At 37.1% G+C, this 25,241-nt stretch overlaps 2 protein-coding genes across 2 annotated transcripts; one reads left to right on the top strand and one right to left on the bottom strand.

Annotated features, from left to right (window-relative positions):
• The first annotated feature begins 2,737 nt into the window (after nucleotides 1-2,737).
• LOC143643538 (olfactory receptor 52K2-like) lies at nucleotides 2,738-3,682 on the top strand. Its single transcript, XM_077112155.1, has one exon. The coding sequence runs from the start codon at nucleotides 2,738-2,740 to the stop codon at nucleotides 3,680-3,682; it is 945 nt and encodes a 314-aa protein (XP_076968270.1).
• Nucleotides 3,683-12,160: 8,478 nt separating this feature from the next.
• LOC143645161 (olfactory receptor 52A1-like) lies at nucleotides 12,161-13,111 on the bottom strand. The gene has a single exon (XM_077114735.1). The coding sequence runs from the start codon at nucleotides 13,109-13,111 to the stop codon at nucleotides 12,161-12,163; it is 951 nt and encodes a 316-aa protein (XP_076970850.1).
• Nucleotides 13,112-25,241: the final 12,130 nt, after the last annotated feature.

Raw genomic sequence — 25,241 nt, 5'->3', positions numbered from 1 at the left:
TATTATCAGCTAAAATCCAGATTTGACATTATGATTCACTGTACAGTTCTATGGGTTTTGACAAATGCCAGATATCCATCATTATGGTATCATATAGAATAGTTTCCCCCACTAAAATTGCCCTGTATTCTACTTCACCCTGGAATCCTTAGCTATCACTGATCTTTTTACTTCTTCTATAGCTTTATCTTTTCCAGAATATCATGCAGTGGGACTCTGCATGATGCACATTATTTTCAGAATGGCTTTGTTTACTTAGCAATCTGCACTAAGTAAGCTACTTTCATGACTTTTTCTGGATTGATAGCTCTTTTTTATCATTGAATAATGTCCCAATATATAAATGTATTGCAGTTTATCCATTCACCTATGAAAAGTATCTTAATTACTTTCAATTTTGGTAATTATGAATAAACATGCCATCATCATTCATATAAAGTGTTTGTGTAGACACACATTTTCAACAATAGGTGAAAATTGCAAGGCATATTTTTACAGTGCTCCTAAACATTCACTGTCATCCACATGTGCTACCCTCAATGATTGTCTCTGGGATTTGTTGTCCAGAATATCCAAGATTAGAAAAGTACTTTTGCTAATAGAGAAACCACTAGGGACCAAGATTCACCAAAATAAATCTGCCTGGATTTCAGCAGACACTCCATATTACTCTGCACATCAACAGATCTTCCCTATACCACAAGTGAATGAATGCTTTTCTGATTACATCCCCATTGTGACAGGACTCACAGCCATCTGCAGGTACTGCTCCAAGGTCTGGAGAAAAAGAGGGAAGCAAGAGGCTAGAAAATGTGGGGATGCAAAAAAAACCTTGAGGGAAGAAGACAATACATGCAAATTCCACAGTCACTGTCTCTTGTTGAGGCCACAGTGAGGATCTTCAATCTTTAGAATATCCAGTGACATTCCTTAAAAAGAGATAAATAATTTTCCATGTTATGCCCTAATGAGTGGTGGCTTTCTTACAGTTAATTTTGATATATTTGTTGCTGACAATTGTTCCTGATAGCTCAGACAAAACCCAACCATGTTGCTTAAATCTTCTCTAATAGCCTTATAGTGCCATCACATACATGGGAAATTTCTATCTATACTATTTCAGTTTCTACCTGGAAAACCAACTGATAATGAGCTTCAGGTTTCATAAACTATCTTTTCTATTTGGGGAGCATTTCTTTGTGATGGAATATTTTCCTATATTGAACTAAAAGATACCTTTTGTATTTTTATTTGCATCTTCTGTTCGTCTAGATTTCTACTTCTGATGACACTAAATAAACATTGTAAGAACAAAAATACATCCCTTCTTGCAGTGTGAATTTGAGAATATTCATTATCCTAGTTCTCTCTAAGAAAGAAAGAAACAGACAAAAAATGAATATTGCATTTAATGCTTTGATGTTCATGGAAAAATGTGAAAATTTGCATCTGAGAGCATGAGTCTATTAAAATAATTATTCTAGGAACGTGGTAGTAGACAGTATTGGAATTTAGTGGAATATTCATTCTCTACTTAAAACCTTGCATGGTGTGCCTTGTCCCATTTTATATGATAAGAGTACTTAAACTCAAAGTCTTAAACTAACTTGGTCATTACTTACAAATGGTAGCCCAGTGTTACCTCCAAGCTTTTGTTATCGTCACGACGCTTGCTTACCTTCCAAGAAAAGCTCACTATCATTCATCTGTGTTGTGCCTTACACTAAATGCAGATGATATATGAAATACTTAGAATAGCTCAATTCATGATAAATAAATTCTAATGCAGTATTTTAGCAGATAAGCCCCCTTTTGGTGGACAAATGATATTTATAGAATATTAATGAGCAAAAGCTTCTTTTCATATTTTGTGAAATACAATCTTGAGTTTTTCTAAGACTGGATTTAAGCACTGAAATAAACATTTGTTTTCTTAGAAGAAACTGAAAAATGGTGCATTTGCAGTAAAGATAAATTATGAACACACTAGAAGGAACATAGAATTAAATTACTATACACACAAATACAAAGGCTAATAAAAGAAATTCATCAACAACTAAAGCAATAGAACATGACACAAGGTTAATATTGCTATACTTTTATTTCTAAAACAACTTTGTGTTATATTTTTCTATCCTTTTATTCCATCCTTATATGGAAAATATTTTTGGTTTGTATGATGTTTTTTTCAACATTATATATCACTCTTTATTACAAAATCTGGAATCAAAATCTTGAGCCATATAACAATAATATTAATTGTAAATTTGGTATTATTTCTATAGTCTTATTGTTTTCATTTATTATAGGTTACTTTATATTAAATGAAACTATCTTGTGCTGTATTTTTCTATATTTTTCTAAGTAGGAACTTGCATTGCATTGATGAAGAGTACTTTTTAATCCATGACCTACCTAACCCAAGTAGCTAAGGCCATTTTTTTTAAATGCAATTTATTGATATATATTCACATGCCATAGAAATCATCTGAATTATACGCATCAAATACACAATTACATGATGATAGTGTGAGTCAGTGATTGTATTTTGAGATCTTTTTTCTGATCAGTAGTTTGCATACTAATTCTCTTCAATTTTTGCATAATATACGTCATAATTATCCCCATAAATTACTACACTGCTCAGCATTTTGTAGGTGCAAATGATGAAGTAGTTTCAAAATGTACCTTGTTTCTTTCTCCATAGGAATACGATCTTGAGAAATTCAGGTGAGGCATGTCTTCTTGCAACAACTCTATTCCTCAGCCCTTGGTATTTGTCCTGGCTGGAATTCCTGGCCTGGAATCTTCCCATGGCTGGTTCTCTGTGCCTTTTTTCTTGGTGTTTGTGATATCAGTCGTTGGCAATCTCACCATCTTATGGATCATCTGGGTGGAGAAGAGCCTTCATGAACCCATGTTTCTCTTCCTGGCCATGTTGTCAATTGATGACTTATGTCTGGTCAGTGTCACTGTGCCCCGCATGCTGGGCATCTTTTGGATGGATGCCAAGGAAATTAGCTTCAGTGCCTGTCTCATGCAGATGTTCTTCATCCCTTTCTTTTATGTCATGGAGTCTGGAATTCTCCTGTCCATGGCTTTTGACAGGTTTGTGGCTATCTGGAAACCTCTGAGATATACAACCATCCTTGCTAACAACATGCTTGTGAAGATGGCACTGACTGTCCTGGCAAGGGCAGTGGCAGTGCTGACCCCGGCACCCATCCTTGCAAAAAGCCTGGAAAGCTTCCAATCCCACACCATTGCTTACTCCTACTGTGCCTACATGGCTGTGGTACAGATAGCCTGCGGAGATATCTCTGACCACATTGTCTATGGCATCATGGTTATTGTCACATCTGTGGGATTTGATCTGTTTTTTATCGTTCTCTCATATGGACTGATACTTCATACTGTGTTTTTGATACCATCTCGGGAGGCACGGGGCAAAGCTCTTAGCACCTGTGGCTCTCATCTCTGTGTCATTAGTCTTTTTTATTCTCCTGTTGTCTTTTCTGTCTTGGCTCAGAGTTTAGGCTACCATCTGGCTCCCCATCTTCAGATCATTATTGATAACCTCTACTTCCTGGTGCCTCCTATGATCAACCCCTTGATTTATGGGATCCGGACCAAGCAAATGCGAGAGCGGGTGCTGCAGATGTTCCACTGTCTTGAAGACTGAGATTAATACCTTAAGTGGACAGAAGATCTGAGAAGGTGGAACTGAAAACCATGGTGGGTTGGAGGCATAGAGCATGTCTGCCAAGCTTGGGGCTTCATGGAGAAAGGAATAATCAAGGCAAGAGAAGAACTTTCTAAATGTTGAATGTAGCATGGACATGTTCTTTCCATCAGCATGCAATTGTTATAAAGCTCTCATACTCAGAATTTTGCTCAAATGCTTTTCTAAGTATAAAATAATGAAATACATCATTACGGATTTTATTGTGTGCATAATTGTACTGCATCACTTAACTTGGAGACACAGTTCAAGTGAGGCAAAAATGCAACTTAGGTATACATATCAAGATTCATGAGGAAAAATAATTCTTTAAAAAATGTTGCTTATTTAATATTTTCTCTCCCTTATTACATATTGTTCTGACATTTCAATGCCCAAAATTACATATCATGGAAAAAAGTTATAATACTTTCATACTTTATAATACACTAATAAAACAAGGAATCTAAGTATGTAAATCATATCCATCCTCCAATCCCTTGATGTCCATATTTAGATATTACCACATTTACATCAAACACAAATATACAGATCATATATATCCACAGACATATATATATACACACATACACACATATATATGGAAATACATACATATATATAAATATATATATACATATATATGGAAATTTTCTTTCTTATGCATATTTGCAATCATTTTATTTACCCATAAAGATCTCTGTTTTCCTTTCTTTATCCCTCCATCTCTTCCTTTCTTTCTCCCACCTGCTACTATACTTACATTTATGCACATACATACACCTCAAATGAGATATATGTACATTCACAAGAACATGCGTATGCACATATATCTAATAGACATCTACAATTACATCAATAAGTGTGCCAACCATTATCAACCTCCTTACAGTTTGCCTGCACCAGTTTTCAGTGGCACAAATTTGCGAAGTACATTTATGATCCATCCTAGAATGCTTTCCTCACATGGTCTTTTTTCAACATTTAGGACACATTTAATGCAATACTTCCTTCTGTAATCCTTACTTAAAATCATTCCTCTCCCATTCCATCAGTCTATCCCAGGTTCCTTTTCAATGGCCTCTTATGTCACTCACTCCTTCCTCAATCATAACACGTATCATACAATATTATAATTGCATGCTTATATGACCCTTTTTGACACTAAGGTAATCATTTTGCCACCTCATCTTCCTAGTATCTAGTATTCCCATGGCATATGATATGAGTGTAAGAAATGTGTGTTAACAGATAAGTCTCTTTTCAAATAGCTGCTAGGGTGAAAGCACTAGGCTATAAAACAATGCTTAATTAGTCTTATACATTAAAGTCATTCAACTAAAAAAAAATAAAAATGAAGGCAGGTAGACAGGAAGGAAGGGAGAGTGAGAGAGAGAGAAGAAGATGGGAGGAAGGGAAGGAAGGAGGGATGGGGAGAAGTAAGGAAGTCAGGTAGGAAGGAAGGAAAAAACTAAATCACTTTGTTTTCCCCAGAAAACATTCCCTCCCATCTAAGATTCTTTCATACTGTTGTCTCTTCAACTCCATTTCTTAATATAATTTAGGGTTTGTTCTTTAACCTTCATTGGACAAATGTCTTCTCTTACATATATTCTCTCTTTTCGATTATTTTGGTTATCTTTTGCTGCATAACAAACAACCCTAAAATTTAGGGATTGAAAAAAGTTTATTACCTATCACAGTTGTAGGGTTGACTGGGCTCAGCTTAGTGGTACACAATCGAGGTCCCTCATGTGGTTGCATGAAAGAGACTGGGTGCGATGGAGTCCACTGAAGGTTAAACAAGAATAAACATCCAAAGTGGCTTCTTCCCTGACAAACGTCATGCCTCGGGGCTCTTCCACATGGTCACTCTCTCCATCAGATTAACCTGAGTTTTTTACATAATGTTTCAGGTCTTCAAGTGGAAGGGAGCAGAAGCTGATAAACCAAATATAGTCCCCATCTAGTACTGATACAGGATAGCCTCTGAAGTGTTCTGTTTCTCAAACAAGGCAAAGATTTGCCCAAATTCTAGGGATTTGGAAGTCAACTTCACCTCCCATGATTAAGTTGCTAAAAAAACATGTAGTTTGGAAGATATTGTTATAGTCATGTTTGAAAAATTCAATTCACCATAATTCTTGCTCTTGATCTGAACCCTGTCTTGCCCCATGAGAATTAATCTATATTTCTCTATCCTCTCTGAACTCTGTACTCTGTTGCATCCTTCATTTCATGTAAGATGCAGCTCAAGTTTTCAGCTCACATTTTTCAGCCTAAAGAAGATCACGACTGTTTTCTTTTTGAGCTCTGTCTTTTTCTATCCAACATGGAAGTGTGGTGTTTTCAAGGACTCTTAAAATGCATAGTTGCTTTCATCCAGAGCATAATAGTTGGTAATGTGTAGAGAAATAGTAAATGACAAGCAGTTTTGTGTTCGAACAAAACACAAAATCTTTTATAGTTTCTATGAATTTAGCTTGAAAAGCAAACACTTTTTTTAACCTCATCTCTCTCTATATATAACTTATCACATGTGTTACAGGTACCTTCTGTAACAGGTAGGCCTTCCCCTCTTTCTGGTTTAGCTGTGCTCTCTGTGGAAAATCCCCAAATCCCCTCTCCTTGCAGGTAAGTGAGATAAGGCACATTTCCTGGGATAGAAACCCCCTCCCCTAGCCTTCAGGAACTGGTGAAGATGCACGTAGGCAAGAGAAGACATTCCTGGGGTGGGGGCCCCTCAAGGGTTCAGCTCTGGGCCATTCTCAACTTAAATCAGCCAATTGTTTACCTTGTCTTTAACATGTCAAAAGAGTTATAAAAGCTAAGGTTGCCTTTTGTTAGGGGCTCAGACTTTCAGAGGTTACTCACTGAGCCCTATGGCCATAGCAAATAAAACTTGCTTCCTGAAACTATGAATCCTTAGTCTTAGCCTGTTCTAACTTCGCGGAACGTTCCTGGAGGCCTGCAGCCTCGTGCATGGTTTTCACGCTACACTTCAACAAGCTTCCTTTCTTAAATTCATCAGTTCATTAAATACATTCTCTAGTTTCCACCTTAATAAATGTGATGATGTTGTCAACAATTCCAACAAAAAAGCATATTCTCTGGCACACAATTCTGAATTCTGGTGGCTATTAATACACACACACACTCACGTCCCTTATAATTCTTCCTATATTTGAAGAAAATTTACTAGGGCCTTCAAACATTTTTTCCTAATGATGTGAATTCTAAGCGCTTTATTATCTTAGTCACTTTCAATAAAGGAAACAAAAATAAATTTAGTTTGTAGATGTAGCGCAAAGTTTTCCACCCCATAGGAAATGAAGAACATCAGCATATGTTTAGCAACTTTTATAGACAAGGCTCAATCATACCTTTTAACTATGACATCACACTTGCAAATTTTGGATTACTTCCTTTTTGTCAAATGAGGAAATTTAGCATAAAGCTTAAAACAACTGCCCAAGTTTACATATAATAAGTAGTCGAGGTCTGATTGTACCCAAGAGATGCTAAACTTCAGAACCTTGACCCTTTGTCTATGCCATTTGAGAATCCTACCCACATAATATTTAGCTATAGTGAGCCTTGTACCAAATACCACTGATTTTTAATGTCCCTTGGTCAGAATAGGGCTATCAATCAAGCACAATGTTGTATTAATGTTTAAGCATCTGAGAAACTTAAAATTTTACTCTTAAACAGTTTGAAAAGAAAAAGAAGAAAAAATATCAAAAAATGTCCAACATGGCTCTTGTTAAAAATGAGATTATGTGCTAAAATTTTAAAAATGTATCATTCCTTGGGAAAACTATAAAAATTTTGCACTGCAATTTAAAAATTGCATTGTACAGTTTTACTGACAATACAGAACTAAATTACCTTTTTTTAGTTGACATTGAAGCAGCTGTTTGAGCTAGATTAAATACAGATTAAATGGATTTTCTCTTTGGTTGGTCTTACTTTGACAATGGTATATGAAACTTTGACATATCATTTCAAAGGTAAAGGCATTCATTTGAATTGTCTACAAATTTTAACTTCAGTTTTTTTTACTTTAAATTAATTTAAACTAGAAAAAATGAATAGTGTTCATTGAGCATTTGTTTTATGATTTGTTTCAAATTTATTACTTCCTTTAAATAGGCATTCCTATTTCAAAGACAGGGCAAGTATCACACATTCTGAAATAGGAGAATCAATCTTTAACACACTCCATTTATTAATGACAAATTCAACCACAAATACACAGCTAATGCTACCCTCCTCCTCCTGTAGCCATCATAACAATTACCACATTGAATTTTATATCACTTATTTTTATTCCCCTTCTCATTATTCTTGTTAACAGTTTTACTAATGATAATAACTACCCTTTAAGCATTTTGTCATATGGTGTGTTTAAAATGCATTTAAAATATCGTGTTCATCCAAGTACTTTTGGATATGTGTTATCATTACATCCATTTTAAATATGAGGAAAACTAGGTTCAGGAAATTTAAATATTTTAAGCTATCTATTATGACACACAGCTAATAGATAGTAATGTTGAAACTGAAGTCTAGATCTCTCTGAACATATTATTTATGATCTTAATCTCTTCACAATATTATTTCCCTAGATACAATTTCTTGAGCAGAATTTCTTAAATGCAGGGGTTGCATGAAAATTGTTTTCATTTTTCAAGTTTTATATAACATGATACAAAATGGATTATGATATAAAATAAAGTGAATATATAGATAATGGGATAAATGCATGAATGGATATCATTATTTTCTATTGCTCTATGTGATCAGATAGTGACAGGATTAATGAAAGTGACACTGAACAAATTCGGGTTCACCACTAGATGGGCTTAATGACTGGTTTTGAGACACTGGCATTTCAAAGAGAGAAAGGGCTTTAGTTGCTGTGCCAACATAAGGAGAACAGGAGGTTAAAAATGTCAAATCTGTCTCCCAGAACTGCAGAAATGAATCGTTTTAGTTTTATGGTATTCTAACAAAGGCAGGCAGGCTTAGGGTATTAAGCAAGGTAGTTAATTCTGGGCTGACACATGTCTGTTTAATAACTATCAGGGGGTTACATGCAGGTGTAACAGACTTCGGACCTGTAAATTTAAGATAAGAGCTAACCATAAGTTAAGATGGTTAATGAGGTTTTATGATGTCATTATCCAAACATTCAGATGTCTGGGTTACAATTATTTGCTGCTTCAAAGGTTAACAGACACTGAGACAAGATAAAAGTATGCTGAGCTTGCTGTTCCAAATCTTTAAGAAGTGTTATATTTTTTCGAGAAGCTTACATTTACAGATAAGCTTTATATACATATATATATATATATGTATTTAATAAGGTGTTATTATTGAAACATCCAGCAATCTGGGTTGCAGTCCAGTGCATTACAGTAGTTTATAGGCTCTTATAACTTCAAAAGTTATAGGCTATAGTTCAGTGAAGCTTTTTTTTTATATTTTAAGTGCGTGCTTTCTGGCTATATCAAAGATTAGCATACTTTTGGATTACAGTTCATTTAGGGTTTAACTATTATACATATGTATATATAGAAAGGATATAATATGAATACAGCTATTTTTATAAAATAATTTATTTGCTAATAAAAGATAATATGTGATTGTGAGTTTGCTGGTTTCAGAAGTACCCCTATTGTTTTTGTGTCTCAACTAGTGTATTCCATTCTTTTGTTTGAGGAGAGTTATTTTATGGTATTTGCAAACCTGTCTTATTTGGTCCATCTGTTGTGTATCTTTCTCTTAAAAGGCTCTGGATGAAATTTGAATTCCACCAACATATATAGAATAATCTTATTTCAAAAGGACTTTTAGATGAGGATAAGAATTTGACCCAATTTATCTCAGTACTTTTGGCGAAAACAAGCAGTTTCATATTAAAAACAAAAAACAAATCAAAATGAAAAGCAATCCTGCTCTCTACCTTGTGTACCTGGAAAATCAAGGACTCACCCCATGTCCCGGTAGAAAGGGCTATAACCAAAGACAGCTTTCCTTGGAGCCAAGTGAGCTATATATGGAAGGCTGGTGATTCCCCTTTTTCTTTTACACTCATGGAATTTTTATTTAGAATTCTTGCCATAAAACCATAGACTGCTTGGTACCTGGTGATAATATTATTATTTTATCACAATGCTACTTTTACAAGGAATAGATATCATTTTCCTGAAACATAGCTCACAATGTGTTCAGCAATGCACTAGACCCTATTTGTCTCTCCTTGATATCATGAAGGAACTTTGAAGAATGTGTTCCTTCTTGACTATTCAGTTTTTCGTGTTTCCCCAACAAAACATTTTCTTTTTCTTTTTAGCTGTAATTCTAAAGCTTGCTGAAGTTTGCTTATATTGTTACTGTTCATGCCTATAGCTTCCAATGTATCATTGTCATAAGGTATTCTCTGGTTTGGGGAACACACTCCTGTCTGTTGGTGGAACATGGCATGAAGTTTGGGGAAGCTGATATTCCCATGGATATGATAGAATAGTAAGGAATGGGAATTTCTAGATAAGTATTTCAGGTTTTTAACCCATTGTTGGGACAATTTAGAGGTATGTTCTTCACAGATTTTCAAGGCTTCCCAATAGGAGATAGCTCTAGTAACCCACAGTAGTAACCTTCTCACTAAAACACACTTAATTAGCTTTCTTTCCTTCACATCTTACTTGCTCATTCCCTAATAAGTTTCTTCCAGGATCAACTCCCACATACAATAAATTACCCACATACAATAAAATTCCTACTTTGCTTTGCTTCTGAGAAAAGCCTACATAAGACAGCATTATATCATTATCACCCATTTATAGATTAAGACCACCAAAAGGTAAATGTTGTTCTTTCTTTCCCATTTTAAGAAGTAGAGTGAGGCTTTAGCATGACCATCAAGAGGAGGGAATGAAACCGCTGTAGGAAGTGGAAAGACTAGTTGAGTTGAGAGTATGACGGTCATGTGTGATGTTGGTATGTAAGTTTTCAAGTCATACAGGACCTGGAGGGGAGGAAATGCCATGGAAAGGAGCCTAAGGGTATATGGCTCTAATTCAATGTCTTGGCTTTTCTTCACTGCCTTGTATGTACTATTGAGTTAGTGATGTCAAGAAGAGAAGGAGAAAAAAGGTGGCTACATGGACTTCAGGATAACACATACCTCAATTAAATGATTAGATCTCAAAACATTTTGAAGTATCTTTCAGTGTCCTTTTGGGGGAAAAATAGATACATAGTGAACTGCAACACTTCATATACAGAGAATGGACTCTTTCCAAGGTCATCATAGTGGCATCAGTCAATGGAAGCTCTGGAAATTTGAAATGTCTACTTATACAGTAAAAGAGCTATATCTGTGCAATTTAAATTAAACCATGTGTTAGAGGTTTGGGGAATTAATACACTATCTCCTGCTGCAAAATGAATTGCATTTTCATCACTGAACGCATCAGAGATAAGCTGGCTTTTTTGTGAACTAGGTGATCACAGAAGTCACGTTCTCAAACATCTGCTCAGATGGGTCCTCTGTGAGACCATGGGTGCAATGCAGAACATTCCTACTGCATCAGAGGACTCTGACCTACCGTTTTCACAAAAATGTGCATCTTGGGCAACAGGACTCTCTTGTATTCAATAGTCTCTGGCTTTGGGATTCAAGGACTTTTCTCCTTTCATGACTATACATTAAACTTTTCTTGTTATTATTGACTTGATGTAGAGAATTCAATGAAAAATTGTCTCACTGAAGAAAATAATTGACATTCTAAAGTTTAATACCACACACCTTTACACATTAATACAAGTTCTGGTCATAGTGTTTTGAAAAATTGAATTGAAATTATGGTGACTAAAATTTCAACCTCTGAAATCAAATCTCATATTTGCCATGATTTCTTCTAAGACATCTTCTGTCATTTTTATATCTATATTAATTGCTACTCATGTGAAATTGTATACCTTGTTTGTATCTTATCATTGCCTAAATAACATTAAATTACATTTGCTGGTATTTTTTGTAACATTTCTAGAATATGACCCTTTGACCTCATGAGATGTGCCTTTTTTTCACTGCTGTGTATCCAAATTATAAACTATCTCTTGATAAAGTGGATGATACAATAAAGTTGTGAACAAAGACAGAAGGAAAATATAGGAAAGATAGAAGGAAATAAGGAATAAAAAATGAAAGGAGGAAGAAAAGAAGGAATGGTTGGAAGGAAAATGGGATTTATGAGGTACGGCTATACTTTTTAACCTAAGTGTATATCATGTTCTTACTGCTTTAGCTTTGAAATTTAAATTCTAGAGGGGATATCATGTGAAAAATCCCAACAAAGTGGTCACTTGTGATCCAAATATTTTAGACAGGTAAGTATATTTTTTCCTGTGATATACTGTGTTGGATCAGTGCTGGATACCAATCTTCAGAGTTAAAATCTGAATTACCCGCTTGCGGATCTCCTTGGTCTTCACACCATAGACAATGGGGTTAAGGGCAGGAGGCACAAGCAGATAGATGGTAGACAAGAGGATGTGGGCATAGGGCAACACATGGCCAAAACGATGACTGAAGAAGGAAAAAAAGGCAAGGATATAAAATTCAAGGAAAACAAAAATATGAGCTGTACAAGTGTTGAATGCTTTGAGCCGTGCTTCCTTTTGGGGAAGATGAAAGACAGCCTGGAATATCAGGATGTAGGAGGTAATGACACATATCACGTCAAAACCTAGGATTGCAAAAGCCACAAAAAGACCATATGATTTGTTAACATGGACGTCTTCTGCAGCCAGCTTGACCACAGCCATGTGCTCACAGTAAGAATGGACAATAACCACAGAGTGGAAAAGTTGCAGGCGTTTGAGTAGAATGGGTAGAACACCAACAAGCACTGTTGCCCGTATTGCCACCACTATCACCATCCATACCAGAACAGAAGGTGTGAGGATGACTGTGTACCTTAAAGGATCACATATAGCAATATAGCGGTCAAAAGCCATGACCAACAAAATGCCAGATTCCATGCCCTGCAAGGCATGGATGAAGAAGAGCTGGACAAGGCAGACATCAAAAGCCATGGAACAAAGGCCAAACCAGAAGATGGCCAACATCTTGGGAGCAATGGCTACACAAAGACCTAGGTCAGTGGCTGCGAGCACTGCCAGGAAGATGTACATGGGTTGGTGTAGGCTATGTTCTACAGGGATTACAATTAGCAAGAAGATGTTCCCCAGCAGAGCCACCAGGCACATGCAAAAGAAGGGAAACCCAATCCAAAACTGTATATGCTCTAGTCCAGGGATTCCCATCAGGATAACTGTCCTGGGAACCGTATATGACATGTTGGTGAGCCCCATGGTGATTGATGAATTCTTTCCTCACCACAGATTCTGATACCTACTCAGAGAGAAAACACGGATGTGAAAGTAGAAGGACACCCTTCTTATCATTCATATCAGAGTACAAACAACATGGATGGAAATGTGACATGAACATGAATCTTTGGACATCATTTTAGGATTCTATCAGAATAGAGCTTTTGTATTGTATTTTTTTTTCAAAGTCAATATGTGCCTTTATGGAAAAGGAAAGTGGTTCAGTGCTTATCATTAGACTTTATAGAAATAGAAACTATGATTCTAAGAGCAATGATCTTGCCAATCTTCTCAGTATTCTCAGATGGCAATGTTAACTCTCCTGCCCACATCCATTTCCAAACTTCTGGTCGATTTTATAGTATGTGATGTTTTCCTGTGACACTTGAGACCATGGTAGAGATCCTCAGTCCTATGAGGACTTATCTTAGTTAAGTCCTTAATTATCTCAAAGCTCAAAATCTTCAGGTAGTGACAGCTTCTCCCAGTCCCATTCTTCCTGGATTCAGTCATAAAAGAGTAAAATAGGAAGCAATAGGAAACATCTGTAAATATGACATTTTATGAAAGCATCTCATGCAACTGTGGAGATGCACGAGTGCAGATTCTATAGGGAATGGTGCAAACTCGGCAACTCTGATGAATGTTTTTGATCAGTTCCACAACAGATACTGGTTAGATAAAGAGGATAGATTTTCTCTTCTGACTTCTCCTTTAAAGACTTCAACTGATTAGATTGAACATCGCTCATTGCAGAAAGCACACCTCTTAGATAACTACAAATGTAATCAGCTATAGATGTAATTTTATTAAGCAGCCATGAAATAAAAAGCGTTGTAGGATTGGTCTAAGCCAGTGCTTGCTTGACTGACAACCGGGCACCATCACCTGGCCAAGTTGACACTGAACCTCATCATAACAGGTTATAACTAACCACAGTGTAGTAAAATTTAAAATATTTTAGTTATTGATGGAGAGTGGGAGAACTTGTAATATGAGCTAAGTAACCACAAGCATTAGAAGACTATGACCAAGACAGTAGAAAAAATATAGTTTATAGAAATTAAAAATTTGTAACAAAAATTTCCTTTGATATGCATAGATAATAAGGATTGGGGAAGTGCTGAAATTTGCAGAACTGATTGCTGAAAAATGTGAATATATCTTTCTAAAACAGCACAAGTTGTCAAAACCAGAATCTAAAGTAACTGCAAATATCAGTAGATCCTAGATAATTACCTATGCTTCCTAAAAATCTAAAGATTAAAATAAATGTTATCTCCATTCTCATAATAATACATCCATGATGCATTGATCAGGTTACTTTTTTTAAAGTAGTATAGTAGATAAAATAATAGAATATAGATTTAGAAACATATGTGTATTCTAATGCTGGCTCTATCTATTTACCTCATGTGGAATTTTGCCCAAGTTTCTTAAACTCACTCAGCTGAAAAGCAGGAACAATAATATCACTTACCTCATTGGATTATTGGGAGTACTAAATAGGGTTAATTATGAAGAACTTGGCACAAGCTGTGGAGGAAACTATGTATTTAATATAAATGAAAAGCATAGAAATGATGAAGCTTTCTGAAGAGCTTATTAAAAACTCCATGAAAAGATGCATTTTCTGGAGCCGACTTCCCTCTGTCAGATCTGCAAAACTGTGCATCCATTTGAGAAGGAACAAATAGCTACCATTCACAATAGAAAAGTACTCTCCAACCATGTACAGACCTTGTTGGAATCATAAATTTTGCTGTTTGAAGTTAATTTTGTCTCTTCAACTGAGAAATAATTATGTCTGGCTTTAAGGGGTAGTGGGCAGATTGAAAAGCATGAATGGGAACACCAATTTGCTAAAAGATTTTAAGTTAAAAAAAAATCTCCAGGACAGGAAAAGCATATATTTTATGCAACATTGTTTTCTGTGATACTTGGATCAGAAAACTATCATTCCTGGTCTGCAAGTAGAAGAGAAGAAGGAACAGGAGGAGATCTTGAGTGGAGACAAGAAAGTGTGCGAAACAGAGAAAAATATGTTGTTTAATGCCTGCAACATAAAGAAGATTGGATTTCAGAGAATGGGATTGGAGCTGTGGTATCCACTGCAATGAGTCAGTTACCAAAACTATTAAAAGCAGTGACCTGCTCACTCTGCCTTCCAAGCCCTCCTGCTCACACTACACAAACACACACATACGCAAGCACACACACACACACACAGAACTTCTCAAACTGCAAAGTATCTCTTCTCATTTTTTACAAACCAGCAATATTAGAATTACATTGTTTGATAAAAATGGGAAAAAGAGCCTGAAAACTTTTTTCTCACCTTATCCTGTCACTCATTAACTGGAATGGGTACATTCAGGTTTCCTTCTCAGGTCAGGCAATTAAGTATTAGATTATCTCCTAATCTCCTTTATCACTAAATAATATGAATCTAATTCATCTTTCATTTTGTTGATAAAGAATACTTGTTAAAAAGAAAGTAGGTGTCAGGGTGAAAGGGTAGTTCAGTGGTAGAATTCTTGCCTGCCATGTGGGAAACCTGATTTTGATTCTCAGCCCATGCACTTCCCAAACAAACAAACAACAAAGGAAAAAAAAATTCAACAAATGGTGCTGCAATAATGGGATACTTACGTGGAAAAAGAATGAAATGTGACCCTGCCATACAGGATACAAAAAAGAAAGTAGGTGTCACACCAAAGAACAATTTGTCACTAAGATCTTTTGATTTTCTGTTCTTACCACTTCTACTTAAACTATACTACAATTAAAGAATCTCAACCATACACAGGTCCCAATCCATGGGGATGAAACTCACCCAATCCATGGGGATGAAACTCACCCAGATAGCAGACTGGAATGTAAGGACAATGGATGGATTTGCTCTTTTAAGTCAGTCTTTTAATACCTTTTTGGATTTTGGAAAGGTAGTAATAAGTAAGCTTCATTCAACATCTGTCTTTAGCTTTTGCTTTTCTTGGCTTTTCTTGGCATCCAAGCTTATGCCAGGGTGATGCTACAGACCTGAACTCTAGAGATGTCATTACAATATTGCGACCCAGCCCTCTTTTGGCAAGAGAAATGTAGCCACTGCAGAAGACTCTTTGAAAGCATTTAGGTACCTAATGAGAAATTGTCTCCAAGGATTAGAACCAGCAAATCTCAAGGCAAGAACCACTTTTAGAGAGTGATGGATCAGGTGTGGGGAAGGAAAATCTGAGAAATGGAAAATTCTTAAACTAGAAAAATGGAAGACAGTCATTTCATCAACTTTGTGGCAAATGGCTGGATTCACAGCTAAAATTTTAAAATGTTGTACTATTTCTCTTTATAAATAATATATCCCTGCAGTTACAATTGCTGTAGCTACAACTACTACTATTGCTACTACTAGTGCAATTCTTAGAAACCATTGTAGCACTTTAAAGTTTCACTTCATAGTTAGCTTTTGTATCTCCATAGTGGCAAGATATTGCCTGAACCAATTTGAGAATTCATCATTTTCTTCTTTGTCCCATGGCACTAATTTGCACTCCCCTCACTGACAATAAAAATGACTACTTATATGATTCTAATATCAGAATAGTTAGCCCAAGATCTCAAGGTTATTACTTTCAAAGGACTTTAAAAAATATTTCCAATGTGAGTTTAGTATTCTGACCACAAATTTAACATAATATCGTTCTTTGACATAGGACATTAGTAATTGCATCCAATTTTAAGCTGTAAAGCCTTCTCTTTTTTTTTTCTTTTTTCCTTTCACTCCTAGATGTAGGCATTATGTTTTTGGTCAAAATGTGATGTTCAATAATTTAGGACATGTTACAATTATAGAATGTTAATTTTAATAAATTAAAAATTGGGGGGCAGTTCAGTGGTGGCGCAGTGGCAGAATTCTCCCCTGTCATGCTGGGGACCTGGGTTTGATCCCCAGTGCCTACCCATGTATTAAAAAAAAAACTGTTCAAAAAAATGTTTATTAATAAAACATTTTGCATGTATTTTGTCTTTTTTTCCTACCATAACTGTGGTCAAGTAAGTTTCTAAAATGTATCACAAAAATTTTCTAGTATCAACTAGGGTAAATGAACCAAAGGAATATGTGTGTGTGTGTGTGTGTGTGTGTGTAATTCAGTGGTGTTGATTACATTCTCAATGTTGTGTTACCATCATCACCATCTACTATCAAACTTTTCTATTACCCCTATATAAATTCTATACCAAATGAACATTAATTCTCCAGTTTTTACCTGCAACCCAGCCTTAGTAACCCGTATTCTAGTTTCTAGATTCTATGAGTTTGAAGAACAGTTTTGAATACCTGAGGATCTCGAGCTATGTTTCAGTGTAGGTATGCAGCTACATAAGACAAAAATATTGTAATAACTGAGAACACAGAATTCCTGCTTAGATAAAATCCTCATAAGAACGTAGCATCATTTATAATAGTGTGTCTGTTCTTGCTAGGTGATGAAACTGACCTAGGACTTTCTGGCCATCCTCTATGTTGCCTCTGTTTGAAAACTTAACAGAAGTTGCAATTTACAAGCAGAATTTGAGCTAAACATTTATTTAGGAGGATTTCCCCACCAGGATTCTAAGTAACCTAATTCTTTACAATCTACACATAGAGTTTACTTTCAAAAAAGCTGCATTTCATAAAGAAATTTAGAAATACAATAATTTCTATAACACTTCCAGCATTGAGCATACTCACAGACTGGTCTAGCATTGTGACTGGCTTAGTGAAACAGTAGATGAATGGAATCAGGGAAAGAAAATTCTAACTTGGTGAAAATTCAAGTTCTATTGAAACAGTACAAGGAAAAGAATAATGTTAACTATGTGCCTGAAGCAACTGACTTTGTGTATAGCATCAATGAGGATTTATTATAGAGTGAGGAATATTATCTACAGTCACAGAGGAGGACACTGCTATGGGATAGACATAATTTCAGGTATGAAAGCAAAGTAACTGACTAAGCTGCTGAGCTGGGGGAAACGGTGCAGGCACTGTTCACCTATTACTTAGTGGTTATTGACATATAAGAAGCCAAGTTCAGGGGAAGAATTAGGGAAGGTTAAAATGTAACTAAATTTGTCCTGAGGGACTTACTTTCTTCTGCCTCCAGTCACTTGGTGAGTTGCTCATTCTGTCTCTTCTGGCTTCCTACTTTAATGTCCAAGTTTCCTATTCTTAGAAGCACTTTTAAGAGTCGGAAGACTTTATCAAAACCTATGTGATCCTATTTTGCCTCATCCTGATAGGATCCTAGAAGATTGTGTTTAAAATGAGTCCACACCCATGGACTGGTGGTTAGAATATGACTCTGTCTTGCAGAGGCATGGTTAATTCCCAACAAAGATCAAAGTGAGTGTTTAGTCCATGATTCCCCATATTTGTACATGGTTCAGGGGCTGGAATTGCTGTTTTGGGTCTTAACCCTCTAGAGCTTGAATTCTTGAAGAATCACCGAGGAATGTCTGGGTGCCACTGAAGGTCTGGATGCTTCTCTACAGCTGTGAGACTTCAAGGCTGACTGCAGTAATGTCATTTGCTATTTTGTGTGCTCAAAATCAGTTGTCCTGTTCTCTAGTTCACTTTTTCTTACTTCTACCTCTTCAAATCTGCTGTTGTGTGTCTCCAGTATATATTTTTTATTTATTCTATAGCATCTTTAATCTCTTTGATATCTGCTATTTTTCTGTTTATTATTTCAAATTCTTCTTTATGCTTTTCTAGTGTCTTCTTGATCTCCCTTATACCCTTAGCCAACCCACTGATTTTATTTAGTAGAATTATATGAACCCCTCTGAACAGTTATCAAAGGTTTCTATCTCCTCTGGTGTTTTAATTTGGTCATTAGGCTGAGCTATATTTGCCTGCATCCTCATATGATTTGTGATCTTTTGTTGACTTTGATGCATGTAAATATCTTGATAGGGTTACTTTGGAAGTTGCTTTCTTTCAGTAGTCTAAAATTTAGCATTTGGGGCATGGCTGTGGAATAAGACATGGGGCATTGGGCAAGGCAAGACAGAGCTATAACGGGTTGTGGCACAAGTGGAGGCTTGGGTTGGAGATGCTACACTGGTGCCGTTGAGCATGGGCTGTGGGGCACAGTATTGTGGAGGTGCAGCGCTGGAGCCATGGGACAAGGTGCAGCTCCAGCAGGCCTTGGAGTGCAGAAGCAGAGTGCAGCATGGAGGACACAGTGTTAGGGCACAGGTGGAGGCAGATGTGAGGGCTTTGTGGTTGCATGGGCCTGGTGCACAGGGAGGATATGTGTGGCCATGTGGCGTGTGGTGGTTGTTTGTATCAGCATGTGTGGCATGTGACACAGAGGTCTGAGAGCAGAGAAGGCAGAGCGCCAGTGCATCCTTGCTCATGGGAGGGAAATCGGGGGGTGGGGGTGGGGCTGGGATGTGAATGCACTTGTATGCAGGTGTGCAGGTCACAGGGGTTGCAGTGCATGGTTAAGGGTGGGTATTTCAGGCTACGTGGGGCACTGGCACAGATGTAGGGGGGTGGGCAGTGGTGCACCTGTGCACAGGGTGGAGGCTGTGTGGAATAGATGCACATTTTAGCATGTGCGAGATGGGGAAGTGGGGTGCTTGTGCTAAGCGGCTAGCAAGGATGTGCACGTGCTCAGGGTAATAAAGTGTGCTGCATGGATTCTGGGGTGTCTGTAAAGTAGGATAGAACGTGGCTAGGGGCAGGGCAGTAGTGTGCATGTGCACAGAACTCAGGGGCGGTGCTGGGGGCGGGTATTGCCCAGAGCTGGGGGTGTGGTGGGGTAGAGGTGCATGTATGTGTGGGGCCAGGGTGAGGGGTGCAAGGGTCCAGGCAGCAGGGAACTGATGCCTGGGTGCGGAGGTGGGCAGGACGTGGGTGTTTAGGTGGGCCTGTGAGGGTCAGATGCTCACATGCCCCTGCGCAGAGCTTGGTGCTGGTGTTAGGGGGAAGATGCCAGGAAGAGTTACCGACTTTTGGGCTGTGGGTGGGTGTGGCCAGGATGCACAGGTGAGTGTCTGGAGGGGGCAAGGAAGGGAAGGTGAGGGATGAGGGATGGTCACAGGTTTGGGGGTCTTGGGAGGGGCACTTAAGAATGTGCACTTGTGCCAATGAAGTGGGTGGTGCTGGGACAGTAGTGCACCAGTGCACCGGGCAGGGGTGTGTGGCGGGAATGCACAGGTTGGGGTGTGGAGGCAGGGGTGCTTGGAGCCCTGTGGGGGAGCAGGTGGCAGATTTCATGTTCTTGGGGCATGGGGGTGTTGCGGGTCGCAAGGCAGGAACGGCGTGCGTGGGTGTAGCACTCTCAAGGAAGGGGTTTGACTTACTTCGTAGTCCCAGTCTCTGCGTCAGTGCACTGCTGAGGGCTCGGGCTTCGGTTTGGAAAGGGCGCATTAGGCTGTCTGCGCTATGGATGGTCTTCGGTTCTCTACAGCTCACTTCTTTTGCTTTTGCAGCCAGGGCCTCCCTCTGTGGCGTAGACGATCCTCCCAGGTCACTCACACCCTGGAATCACTATTCCAGGCATTTTACTGTCACTTCTCTAGCTGTTTCTTGGAGCATGGGTGAACTGACTGATCCTATTCTGCCATCTTCCTGGAACTCTGTAGTTACTTTCAGTTTTGAATGTGATTTAAATACTAACTTTTTCAGGGTGAACTTTCTCTATGCTTCCTGAGTTCATTAAGAAATGTGATCTTCACCGTCTTCTTTCTCACGATAGCAAATAGCACTAGATTTTCAGTAACAATGCTCATCTATATTATTCTATTAATCTACACAAAATCTCCAAAAGAAGAGTTTTATAGAATATTTACTACAATGAATTATTCCTCTCAACAATCTGGCAATATTTAAAATGCTAGCTACTTTTCTGATCACCGTAGTCTTAGTATTTCACTCATTTGCCAGTAATTCAGTGATGGTAATATGAAGCTCCCAGAATGCCCTCTTCCAGCGGTCTCCTAGGTAACTGAGTTTTAAATCATGATGACGAGAGCACCGAGGTGATTTCCATGTGTAAATGTTTTTTCTCTGAGTGTGGATTAGCTTATCACACTCATCATCTGATCTCTTGTGAGGCCATCATTGCTGGATTTATGTCCAGCGTATTAGTGTTTTGTGTCAGTCACTGTTGTTGGGAAAATATAATTGAAAACAAAATCTCCTTTCCTAGAAGTTCCTTCACAAAGGTGGATGTGAAAGAAAAATAATATTTTTCAGTAAGAATTAAACTGGAATATAATACATTGTAGGAAATTTGCAAAGAAATGGTAAGGACGGACAAAGAACTCACCATTTCCATTTATCTGTGCCTAAGTGGTTACAGCTCATTATTGAAATATTTTTAAGATATTTCTCATCTTTATGATTGAAGTTAGGTTTGCAACTTGTATCCAGGAGCCCTCTGGATGTCAAGCTAATCTCTTTCCAGAAAACGAGGGGAAAAAGGTGATATCCTCCTTGATATCATTTCGAAAAGACAAAGAACTTAAAATGACATGTTTTCTAAAGTAAATACTATGAAATAGGAAGGGGGAAGAAATCGCTTACATTCAACAGTGAGACTTGTGTTCTTAATTGTTTAATGTGTTGTTGTTGTTGATGTTTTGCCCTTACACTGTCCAACATCAGAATCATTTTTCCAGCCTAGGACACATACCCAATCAATGTGTTTTGTTGTGAGATGAATAAAATAATTTCATATACTCTGAGTTGTCTTCATTTATTTCTTTCCTCTTCCCTTTCACTTTCCTCACAAATTGCTTATAAGGCATGACATTTCTCCCTTTTTCCCATGTCATTGTCTGGCTTTCTTTTTTTCTATGCATCCATTGCTCTCTATTGGATAAATGCAAATGGACCCATACTGCAACATAATTTAATCAAACTGCTGAATGCCAAAGATAGAAAGATATTTCTGAAAGCCACTAGAGGAAAGTAACATGCCATGTTCAAGGGAACCTCAATAAAATTAAATGCCAATCTCTCATGGAAGCAAGAAAGCAGTGCGATGACATATTTAAAGTTCTAAAGGGAAAACAGTGACAAATAATTGTGTATCCAGCAAAAAAAAAAAAACTTTGCCATAAGTGAGCAAGAAAATAAGACATTCTCAGAGAGACAAAAGCTAAAGCAGCTTGTCACCACTAAATCAGTCTACAAGAGATGCTAAAGGGAGTTCTACAGTTTGAAAGGAAAGGATATTCCTATCTACGCTACATAAAAATCTAGATCTCCAGTAAAAGTAACTCCATGAGTGAATATAAGTGCAAACACTATTGTACTTTTGGTGCATAACTTCACTTTTTGCTTTCTACCAGAGCTAAAATCATGTACATAGAAAGTAATACTAAATCAACGGTTTTGACTCATATGTATAAATATGTAATTTGCAACAAGAACTATGTAAGGGGGGGTATGGAGGGTTGTAGAAAAATCACACACATAGTTGGTGTATGCTATTGAAGTTAAGTTGGTTTTAAACCAAATGAAATGGTCATTGAATAGGATATTAAATCTATGACATGTATACTACCATAAAGAAAATACTGGAGAATGTGCAGACCTTTAGAGACAGAAAGTAGAGGAAAAGTTACCAGCTTATGGAGCAGGGGAATGGGAAATTAATGCATACAGGGTATAAGATTTCTGTCTGAATCACTTGGATTTATATTTACTCACACAGCCAAAACAATTTTGAAAAAGAAAAAATTGTGGAACAATCCATACTTCCTGATTTCAAAACTTACTACAGACTTACAATAATAAAGACTGTGTGGCACTATCAAAATGACAAATATATAGATATAGAATATAATTAAGAGTCTTTAAAAAATTTTATATCCTTGGTCAAGCAATTTTTAACAACCATGTCGCATTCACTAGAGAAGGAACAGTCTTTTCAACAACAGTGCTAGGACAAAAGGATATTCACATGACAAAGAATGAATTTAGACTCCTTCCTCATATCACCTACAAAATCAACTCAGAAAAGGCTAAAAACCTAATGTAAAAAGCTAACACTATGAAACTATGGGGGGAAACATAGAAATACATTATATTGCGTAGACTTAGGCAATAGCTTCTTAGATATGATAGCAAAAACACAAGCAACCAAGGTAAAAAAAAAATTCAATACATTGAATTATGAGAAATCCACTTAATGAATGAAAAATTTTGACTAATGTCAAAAGTGAAGTACTGCAAAGACCTTGCTCTCTCCAACAAAATGTCTGGATTTTACAGGTGATGGAGCAACTTGCATGGAAAATTTCAAATCCACATTGATTAGGTGGATTTATCTCAAATTGTAATATATTATTATAATCTCCTTAAAACTCAAATCTATTGATATTCATAAATTAATGGATTTATTCATCTGCCATATATTTTTTGAGCACCTGAAATGTTCCAGTCATCATATTAGGCGATTGTGACAGGGACCCAGACCAAATGCTGCGATGAAGGGTTAGATGCTGGGTCAGTTTGAATCTATTATGTACCCCAGAAAAGTCATGTTTTAATCCTGACCCAATCTTATGGGAGTCACCATTTCTTTTAGTCCTATTTCAATATTGTAGCAGAAATTTTGATAAAATTGTCTCCACGGAGATGAGACATGCCCAATTGTGGGTGTGATCTTTTGATTAGATGGATAATTGACTCCACCCATCCCAGGTAGGTTTGATTAGTTTACTGGAATCCTTTAAAATAGGAAACATTTTTGATAAATGACAGAGTTGATAGGAAATTCAAAGCAGAGCTGACACAGATGCCGACACTTAGAAAACAGAGACAGAGACATTTGGAGATGTCTGGAGCCCAGCAGACATCTCCATGAGATGTTAAGCAAGCCAGAACCTGGAGAGAGTCAAGGGAAGCCAAGAGATGAAAGCCAGCTCTGGAGAAGAAAAGTGAGGAACCCCACAGGAACAGAGGCTGAAGGCAATGAAGCCCAGGAGCCAGGGACCAGCAGATGCCACCACATGACTACCCAGCTGACAGAAGTGTTCCTCACCCATTGACCTTCTTTGAGTTAAGGAATCTTTTCCTGGATACCTTAGTTTGGACAGTTTCATAGGCTTAGAAGTGTAAACCTGCAGCTTATTAAATTCCTCGTCTAAAAGCCATTCAGTTCTGGTATATTGCATTCTGGCAGCTTTCAAACTAACACAGATGTCATGTTTCATAGTGTGATAATTGTGAAAAATTAACAATGTCTTTTAATGGACAAAAGGTTATCTTTGGTGATGATGAAAATGCTTTGAAATTAATGTTTGTTTGCAATTCTCTGTAAAAAAGAAAGTAAAAATAATTGAATTTTCACTTAATACTGGTGAATTTTATGGTATAAAAATTATACTTTTGGGAAATTTTTAAAGAATATTTTGATAGCCATGCTTTCCATGTTCATTCTTGAAACTAGAACAGAGAAGATACTCAAAATATGTTTGTTGAATGAGCAAATGGATCATCCTCACATATTCAGCGAACTCCTGTCTAATCTATATTAGTCATCTGTCCCACTTTTCCCTTAATTCCGGGTCAAGTTTAATATTAATGACTGAACTCTACTATTTGTTTCAAGTTGCAATTAATTTTTAAAAAATGTTCTATTTTCAGTACCCTTTATGACTGGTCTGTTAAGTTGTATACAATTTAAATTGTATCAAACTACTGAAAGGTGGCTACAGCTGCAAGTACAATCAGAAGAAATGCACAGGAGAATCATTGGCCCTGAAATTTTGTACTTTGTAAATCATCAACAATTATACAAAACACTCCCTTTTCTCCCAGTGATTCCACAGGGACCTGTTTGGACATATGTTACTCCCACTTATCCTAGGAGATTATTACGCCAAAGCTCCTACAAGTAAAAACATGTTTCAGTTACTTTTCGGCTCTGAATCAATTTCAGGCATTGATTATTAGTGTTGTTAAGAAAGTGAAGGGATGGAGAAAAAGAGGCTAACCTCACTGATCAGGGTTTAAAAGCTCTACAGATCATCTTTTTAATTTCCAAATGACCTAGATTCAAGGAGGAGATGCAACAGTTAAATACAAGGAGTAAAATTTTTT

Source organism: Tamandua tetradactyla, chromosome 8 (genome assembly GCF_023851605.1).
Source record: "Tamandua tetradactyla isolate mTamTet1 chromosome 8, mTamTet1.pri, whole genome shotgun sequence".
In the NCBI taxonomy this organism is placed as follows: domain Eukaryota; kingdom Metazoa; phylum Chordata; class Mammalia; order Pilosa; family Myrmecophagidae; genus Tamandua; species Tamandua tetradactyla.
This window is presented reverse-complemented; position numbering and strand designations above follow the sequence as displayed.